The sequence below is a fragment of the Scatophagus argus genome, chromosome 2 (genome assembly GCF_020382885.2).
Source record: "Scatophagus argus isolate fScaArg1 chromosome 2, fScaArg1.pri, whole genome shotgun sequence".
Classification (NCBI taxonomy): Eukaryota; Metazoa; Chordata; class Actinopteri; family Scatophagidae; genus Scatophagus; species Scatophagus argus.
This window is the reverse complement of record NC_058494.1, coordinates 10180408-10189790: the sequence shown is the minus strand read 5'-3', so window position 1 is coordinate 10189790 and position 9383 is coordinate 10180408. Positions and strand designations below refer to the sequence as shown.

At 42.4% G+C, this 9383-nt stretch overlaps 1 protein-coding gene across 1 annotated transcript; it reads right to left on the bottom strand.

The window, feature by feature from the left end:
• Window positions 1-397: 397 nt before the first annotated feature.
• dusp5 (dual specificity phosphatase 5) lies at window positions 398-5756 on the bottom strand. Its single transcript, XM_046408087.1, has 4 exons — window positions 5283-5756; window positions 4326-4465; window positions 3374-3593; window positions 398-1169 (listed from the first exon to the last, which is right to left on the bottom strand). Exons 1-4 carry the CDS (start codon window positions 5644-5646, stop codon window positions 763-765), a joined length of 1131 nt encoding a protein of 376 aa, XP_046264043.1. The 5' UTR covers window positions 5647-5756; the 3' UTR covers window positions 398-762.
• Window positions 5757-9383: the final 3627 nt, after the last annotated feature.

Sequence of the window (9383 nt, the reverse complement as noted above, 5' to 3'; positions counted from 1 at the left end):
ACTGAAAGGGTAGACCCGTGGTTGGTTTTCCAAAGTGTACCTCATGCAACACTTTTCAGTCATATTTTAATCAGGTACCACTGATTACACCAATTTGTTTACCAAGAATTCAGAAAAATGCAGTCCGCTGTGCTCATTAGCTACATCTGCTCATAGAGACCGACTCAGTCTCTGCAGGTGTCACTGTTGCCCCTCGTACTATTTATGTCTGTCTTGTCATAATTAATGTGATTTCTTAAACCTATTTTTTTTCCTCCGTCTTGCTGTTTGTGGAAGAAGATATGCAGTAACTTACTTGAAAAAGCCTACTTGTAATCTCATTTGACTTATTACTTATTACAGATCCATCAATTTGTACTATAAACACACATGCTACAGTGATTACAGGACAATATCATTATTTCTGTGGTGAACACATTTATTAACCACATATTAACATCCACATCATTGGAAAAAAAACATTTTTCAAATAAGTTAGGTTTAAATGCCTGACTGTGTTGGTGAATGAGCAAATAAATCACAATATCAACCTAAGGCATGTATATTGCAGTTTATCACTGTACTGTGTCGTTTCACTGCAGTTCATAAGACAGGAAAACAGCTTCCATAGGCCCGTGAACTGAATACTATTATTTAGACTCTGCTCTGTTTCTATTGCTGCTCTCCAGTCTAACTGTTCTGCTGGTCTCAACACCAGGCACACAGACAGCATTACTTTTTATTTTATTTTTCAAGTAAGACTACAAGCAGTCACAGTTCATATTAAGGCAGTGCAGTTATTGGGCTCAGTTTGAACTGGTGGTGGACCGGGGCCTGCAGGCAAGAGGTAGGGAGGGTGAACACAGATGGCTCAAAGTTTTTGGTGCTGAAGGTGGTGGCAAAGTCGTTGGCAAAAAAGGAGGCGGACTCTGGAGGGCAGGTTGTGGCTGGCTCAGGTGTGGCTGCATGAGCTGGGGCCGTGGAGAGGACCTCTGACTCAAACTGCAGTAACTGACCCATGAAACTGAAGTTGGGTGAGATGACTTCCCGACGCTGCTTGATGATGTCGAAAGCTGCATCTAGCCGCAGCTGCTGCGTCCTCATGATGTAGGCCATGCAGATGGTAGGCGAGCGTGAGATCCCTGCTTCGCAGTGGACCAGGACCTTTCCCCCTGATTGCTTCACGTGATCTGGAATGAGAAGAAGGGGACAAGCTAACGTTAATGATCTGTGGTTAGACGGGGGCTCGATTTTTATTTCTTTCTGTGGTCACCTGCAAAATTATTAAAAGGCTATTGAGGCCATGGTGTCGTGTCATGTGTTATTTTTTTGTTTTGTTTGGGCACTGGTGTAATTGATCATTTTTAAAGCCAAGTTACGTGGTGGAGAGCTTACAACAATTTGTCACTGAGGTTTAAACAGTGAATAATAACAAATGAAAAATCACATTTTAACTGAGCAATCATTGCCTACTCTTTACTCCCACTCAGTTACTAATGCGAACACCTTTATGCACATCCAGTTTCTCTCCCTCCCTCTGTGTCACATAGACACACAGGGCAACAGCAGGGCATTATGGACAAACAGGAACATCGGCCTTGTTGGTACACCTCATTTGCAGAGACAGAGACATGTACACACATCCTAGTTTCAGTTGTGCACACAGAGACACTTGTGAGGCTTGTCTGAGTCACAGAGTGCAGCTGTACACGAGACTTTCTTTCTCCTGCGTCGCTGTGGAGGTGATGGGTGCTGCTGCAGCGCAGTGGCACACCATAGACACTCCTACGCACTGATCTGTACGTTCTAATACCCACACAAAATCTACTTTCTGTCATCTGCATAAGTGTCGCTCATGACACATTTCAAGATTTCAAATGTCTGTCTCATTAAAGTTCAATCTGCCTAGAGGCGCTTAGTTCCACCTACACGGGTGCCTATCTCTTTCTGTTAAATAGAAACACTGAGGGCAACTTCTGTCTGCTCACAAGAGCCAGGGGAAGCAATGGTGATTTATAACAGCCCTGATCCTCTGTAAACCACATGAATGAATCATGAACTTCCCATCTGGAGTGGAAGATGCAACAAGAGAGAGAGAGAAAGAAGGGGTAAAAAAAAGAGTGGCAGCAGTCAGCGTTTCATTGACCATCCTTGACTGATCTGCCCTCATTGGCTGGAGCTGTCATGACAGGCTTTGGCAGCTGCCTTCATTGGCAATATTTACTATCCCCTCCCTGACTGTACAATAGCCATGCAGTAAGACTGATTTCTGATTGGTGATTGATTATAGTTCAGGGCCCGGGGAGGATTTTCCAATCACTTGACATGTTTGATGAATTTTGGAGCCCTTCTTTGTATGTAGGCTAAAGCTTCCCATGGGACAGTTTTTGGCCTTATGTAATCATAGATGAGCTTACTATAAAAAGGTACCCTAAATGTACGCTGTATTTCCAAACAATGCATAATACTAACAATAGCAGCCATCCAATACCGGTCAGCCAAGCTGCTCATGGGTGAGCTTTGTCCTTGGTTATGCCTGGCTATAAATAGCCACCAGCACGCTGTGTACATCTTTTGCTCCTGCTATTATCCAGCACCTCTTTCCTCTCCCACACACTCTCTCTTTCTCTGTAACACATTAGCCTACCTGCTGCCCCCAGGTCCATCAATGATTCCCACCTGCAAGCAACCAACAACTGTGCTTTCTCATTGTGTGTCATTCAGCTAGCTTTTATCCCCCACCCAACCATCACCAACAACTGTGTTGAGTGTGTGTCAGTCAGCCCCCTAACCTCCTCCACCCGGCCATTACTAAACACGAACAGCTCACCCAGTTGTCACACTGACTGGCCACACCCGGCTGAGAGATTAGGCCTGGGAGGCGATGACGGCATGGGAGCGTTTTTTTTTCCAAGTAAAGATGGGGGGAGGGATGGAGGGAGGTCGGAAGGGAACGGGGGAAGTGAGCAAATCCTGAATGAAAGCAGGCTAGCTGGATACACTGGCTGGGGATTGAAGGTAGGCGATCAAGTTAAACTGATTACAGTTGGGTTTCTTATAGCCCTCTATTTGTGAATGGTAGCAGGTGAGAGGCAGTGACGGGGGGAGGTGGGTTGGCTTATTTGAGGATGCAGAAATAAACGCACCTATGTTTAGGTGACTAACTCAGCTCGGGTAGATTTTTTGAGACTCCATGGGTTGATGTTGCACTATAAATATACAGAAGCTGAGGTAGGTTTTATTCCAGGAAAAGTCTCTATCTTGGTGGTGGTGTATTTATTTCCCTCCCTATCTAGTTTAAGTGTCTGAACTCCAAACCTTTGAGTGCAACCCCCTGTCAATCAGAAAATAGCAAACAGAGGGTAAGGCATACTGTTTATTCCCTTTAACTCACCAATAAACTCTATAGCCTCCTGAAAGTGGGAGCTGATGTCGGCCATGTGACTGTCCTCTACCGGGATCCACTTGTAGTCGTAGTGGCCCTTGGCTGGCTGCAGATCCCTGCGTGACACGTTGAGCAAGGCTGTGATGTGAAGGTCGCTGAGATAGTCCTCTCTGGAGGCATGGTAGGCACTACCGAGGTAGAGGAAAGGCAGGATCTCTACAGGTTTACCCTGAGAGGGGGAGAGAGAGAGAGAGAGAGAGAGAGGACGAGGAGGGGGTGAGTTCATTTTAATTAAGGACTGGAATATAAAACACAGGGTGATTTCATGGCCACCTGACAAGACAAAACACTGAAACCCAGATCTTGATGTATCTACTTTAACACACTTGTAGCCCAATACTGAGAAAATGCACCCAGTGGTCGAAGCCACTACATCCAAACACCTGTGAGACCAAACAGTCACAGAGCAGAACATTTTGTTCATCCGCAGACAAAATGCACACGGATGTACGCAGACGGAGGGATAACATTTTATTATGTAAACCATTAGGTAACCCGCAACATGTAAAGAGCACTCTATTGTGTCTGGGGTTGACAGGCACAGTTGATTTCTATTTGAGCAGTGAAGGATATAGAAGAAAGGTCAGACATGAAAGAGTGCTTTTCTCTGTGAGGTGTCCTGATGTCAGCTGGGCATCAGTGGCCTCTTCCCTTTTTGGGAGCCACGTATGAGACGGTTGGATAGCAGTGAAGGTCAGAGAATATCATGTGTATATTGAGAAAATGGTTTGATGCCAAATATAAGTCTCTCTGATGTCAGCAGGGATTGTTTTTCTTTTGTTGTTGTTGTTGGTTTTTTTTTTTTTGGAGGGGGATAAGGATAAAAATAATTTAAAAAAAAGCCGAGTCGATGTGTGCCCTGAGAGGGGGAAGTACTGTAATGTAAAAGGTGTTTCCATACCTGATCGTAATCTGGTTTGTGGTGAGAAAGCTTCTCACTGTGGCTGCTGACTCTTTTGTCGGTTTCACTTCCGCTCTGCTCGATGGTTTTCACCTCAGTGCAAAGTTCAGGGTATTGAGAGTGGAAGTTCTCGTATCCTCCTGAGAGAAGGGGGAAAACCATGAGCACACGCTGTAGTAAATAAGCTTAGAATAATTCTCTACACACAAACACATAGGCTACACATCTTGTGAAATAGCAGCGTTTATGAAACAGTCTTAGCACCGGATTATAACCTTTATAACCTGATTATAAGCGCGTAATTAATTACAGGAGCCCGCAGTTGAAGGACCGGTAATCCTTTTAGAGCAACATCCTGAGGACGCAGAGGTGACAGACGGAAATGGATGTGTTTCACTAAATCATCACAACTCAAATGGATTTATTTGGCTAAAAGAAATGTTTAGCAGGACATTTAATTCTCTTTTATCAGTGGAAGCCGCGACAGCACCAAGTTGTCTGCGTTTCTCCCGCACTGAGTCACCCGCTCCGTTGACGCACGCAGGACATTTATCTCTCCAAGAAGTGAGAGGAAAATCTTTTCAACACAAGCGAGAAAACGTTTTCTGGATTATTGTGGAAAGTAGAATGAGGAATAAAATGTTTGGGTTAGTTCTTAAAACCAAAGAGGACAGTAATTTCTTTATACCCCATGGACCGCAGTTTATGAGGACAAGATAGTCTACCGCGTTATTCTACTGAACTACGAGACTATGCTGCATTTTAAGACTGTCGAACAAAGCTCACAGACAAATCTGAGCTAAATCTCAAAACATTCTAACATTTCTAATGTGATATTGGTTGGCGTTGGCTTTCTTACAGTTTGCTTTCAAATCGGGTATTCTTTATGAATAACAAATAATAAATAACTTAATTTATTTTTTGGATTAAAACAGTTAAATTTCCCAAAGCTCTCACCTTTCAGGAAACAGATGTTGGCCCCGCTCGACAGATGCGAGAGAGTATTTATTACTATTTGTGCTACACTGTCCTTTTTCAGCTTTTGCCAGTGGGACGTCCGGTCATCCAGAGCTACGATGGCCGATATGCTCCCCTCCCGGAGCCGAAACAGGGCTCTCTCATCCGGGATGACAAACTGCAGAGGCACCGGCCCTCCTCGAGACCTCCGGACCACCACTGAGTTGAGATTGACATTGACAGAGCCTTTGATACTGGAGTTCGTGAATGAGAAATAAGGTCGGCAATCCACAATAAGGCAGCTCCCGCACTCCTTCCTGATGATTTTCCTCAGATGCCGGCAGTCTATGCTGGAGACTTTCATTTTGACACCTGTGAGTTGTTATTATTGCCTAAAGAATAAACTGGATTCCTCCTGACGGCGGGTACGGGAGAGCGAGGAGTCCCGTGCGCGTCTGAGTCTACATGTCCTCCAAGGGGATTCCGGGCCATCAGTTTTATGTGAATGGAACCTCCGGCGCGTGACGTCACGAACCATATATGGATACCGGTGAGGTGTGATCGCAGCAAAAAAAAAAAAACACCCGCCCACATCTATGACTAGACTGTGACTCCGCCTCCGGTGCTGGTAAATAAAATCCCCACTACTGCACTGTGCTTGATTCAACGATTACTCACCCTGTGTCTTCTTGCTGCGCCATCCTCTCCTTTGATTTTCAGGCCTCAATTCGTGTTCAACGGACGTCTGTGGACATATAAACAGTTTTGTTTTGTTTTCAAGTTTGGAGAAACATCATCTAACATCATGGGGCATCATATTGATGATGAATGATGAAGCATACAACACAAACACACATTCATGTCCAAAGGGAGATATTACGGGAATATCACAGGGATATCACAGGCTACAAGTAATATCTACTATATAAATAGTATGTATATATATATATATATATATATATATATAGTAATATCTAATATAATATCTCATGTTACCGTACTCATCAGTGAGTACCACACTCAATTTAATATAAACACCCAAAGATGGCTTTTTTTTTTCTTTTTAGCCAGACTACAAAAAAATTTTTCCTTACAGAACTCAGAATTTCTAGTAGAGCTCAGTAGTTGGACACCAAGTAGCTGACAAAAGCAACCTCTAATTTCCGTTTGCCTTATATCCCTCAGCATGTAAGCCTAATCCCTCAAATGAATTAACAGGTTTAAACGTCACATTGCATGCACTCACATGACGTGCAATCAACCCTGATCCAGAGCCCAGGACTTTGTGTGTGAGTGTATTGGAAAATATGTAACTGTAGCCCTTAGCCTACCGATACCATGAAATGTGATTTACAATCATACCATATCCTCATCAGTTTGGTTAGAACCGTATTGCTGGTTCTCACATTAGTTTGATGTTTTCAAGAAATATTCCAATTCACATCTTGTCAAGTTTTAGATGAGAAGATTGATACCACTCTTACGCATGTACTCTTGCTATATGGTGTTACAGCTGACAGGGAGTTAGCTTAACTTTGCATGAAGACTGGAAATTATTCTATTATTCTATAGCTATAACAACATTAAATTCATAATAATTAACAACAAACAGACCTTGTCAGTCTGGTCTCTTGCTAGTTTAAATTGTAGGAAAAAATCTAATCTATTCAAAACAAAATAAGATGTAAATAAATAAATATTACAAGACTGTTAGTCAGTTTGATCAGTAATCTGAATCTCTGACCCATTCCATGCTGTATTTATTAGGTAATGTTTGTTCCATCCAGAGTTTCCCACCCAAAGTGTGATGGAAGTTGGAGATTCAAGGGTAAATGTAGCTGTAGTTGCACTAGAAGCCTCTTTGGTCAAGCGAATCCAACAAATATGTGTTACATCATGTTGTGTCTGCTGCATGAGTGCGTGGGAACGATTAGGCTCAAAACAGAGAGAGAGAGAGAGAGATAGAGAGAGATGTGGCAAATGGACAGACAGCGAGACAGATGCAATGACAGCTTCAAAGACAGATACACATGGACAGACTCCAGATAAAAAAAGAAAACAATAGATAGGCTTCTCTGGCCATGACAGTGTCATTCACTAGTGAAGAAAGGACTGTGGTGCGGTGCCCGGTAAGCTGCCCATTTGTGACTGGCTGAGATAAAAGGCAGTTGAATGGGTGGACGATTTAGACAGACGGACAGACAGACAGACATAGATAGATAGGCTGATAGATCCATAGATAGATAGATAGACGTACAGTAAGCTGAGTTGAATGTGTCGAGGTTTAGTGGAGATGTGCCTGGATGGTGGCTGAGGATTAGAGGGACAGCAGGCATTGTGCCATATGGTCCAGTCTAATCTGGGCTTGTGACATCATGGCTGATGAGCAGGGAGGCCCACCATCCGTTTCCGAGCTCTCATTTCATTATGGGGTTTGTTAGTGTCAACTGTAAATAACAACAGTAGACCCAGACGGGCCCGATAAACAAGATGTGTAGGCTATTCAACTGGCTTTTCACTCCAGTCTTTTTCTTACTCTCGTTTTTCTCTCCTCTGGTCTCTTTCCTCTCCTCCCTCCCCCTGTCTCCTCCCCTCCATCCTCCTCTCACATTAGTGGTTTGAGTCCATACTCATCTCTCTTAACAGGATTGCTTCAGTACATCAGTAGCTCTGTTGTATGGCTAATATATTTAGGAAGCACACAGGCAATTTTTAATCCTGCTTGTCCTGAGTCCTGTAGTCAGCTGGTTGACAATTAGGACTCTTTTGTACGGACCGTGACTGTGTCTAACGCTGTATTTTCACCAAGTGTGTCATCCATGTGGTGATGTCACTGGGTCACAAGTTGCAACAGGTCAATCTGAAATTCTGCTTTTTCTTTGTTTTTAGAGGAGGTTCGATGTTTGAGGTTCAATTGATTCATGTGCTTGTTCCATTACTGCCCACCAATGCTGTGTAGACAAAAGACAGAAATCCATCAAAACAACAACAACAAAATAGGAGAACCCAATTAGTGGGGCAAAGCTACAGTACAGCTGAAAAAATTAGTCAATTAATCAATAAGTCAATCAACGACAATAGCTATTGTGATAGCACAGTTTTTAAGCAAAAAATGTCAAAGAGCTTCAAGCTTGCAAAATGTGAATATTTTCCTGTCTCTGTGCTTAGTACATTGAATGTCTTTGAGTTTTGGACTGTTGATGGAACAAAACAAGACCTTTTTAGACACCACTATAGGCTCTGGGGACTTGTGCCAATGCAGTTTACTTTCTATAGCCCAAATGATTAATTGAGAAAATCACTGGTATAATAACTGATAAAGAAAATAATCATTTGCATACTTTAAATGGGAGAAAACATATTGAACGAGCAGTTGCCACAATGTGCACTAAACTGGTCCATAATGTGAGGGTGCACAGGATGTTCCTGGCCCTCCACAATCCCACAAAAAAACTGAATGCAGTGTATGTCCAACAGTCTCCATCTTCTGCTTGTGTAAAAATTTCAGACTGACTCAACTCAAGATTATACCCACTCATTCACTGTTAATGTATGTAAGTGTCACTTCTACATCGGCTGTAAAGAAAAAATTTCACACAGTGATGTAATCTAATTCACAACATCAAAGCTAACTGTTTCCACCTGCACTATAGTCCAAGAGGGAAAAACAAGCAGGCTGGATGGAGGGTTTGACAGTGTCCAAACATTGAAAACATGTCAACAATACAAGGTGTTAACTGCTTTATTATGGTGAAATTTTACTGTAATTTTATTATGGTGAAATTTTCCAGTTCAGTTTTTGTTTGTTTAAGTATCTCCTTTGACCTCTTCCAAGTAAAATTTCCAGGTTAGATTCACAAAAATCAAACATCAAGTCTTATATTTGCAATGTTTCTCAGGCTCTCAACAAATCAGTTTTTCAGCTTCATCTGTCATAGATTTTTTTTTTTTTTTTTTTTTTGATATTTCATTGTTGAATGGATTTGGAAGAACCCACTGTGTTTTATCCTGATGAATAATTCCAACCATTAGGTTTATTGTTTTTGTGTATGGTGTACACACTCTAAGTATTATCTTCTGCTGAACTTAACTGTAACTGTG

Excerpts from the sequence above, each read along its gene's own strand:
- dusp5 (XM_046408087.1), bottom strand. The coding sequence starts at position 5,646 with ATGAAAGTCTCCAGCATAGACTGCCGGCATCTGAGGAAAATCATCAGG. Across the intron at positions 4,466-5,282 it reads CAACATCTGTTTCCTGAAAG|GAGGATACGAGAACTTCCAC; the intron begins GTGAGAGCTTTG and ends CCCTTCTCTCAG. Across the intron at positions 1,170-3,373 it reads GGAGGCTATAGAGTTTATTG|ATCACGTGAAGCAATCAGGG; the intron begins GTGAGTTAAAGG and ends TTCTCATTCCAG.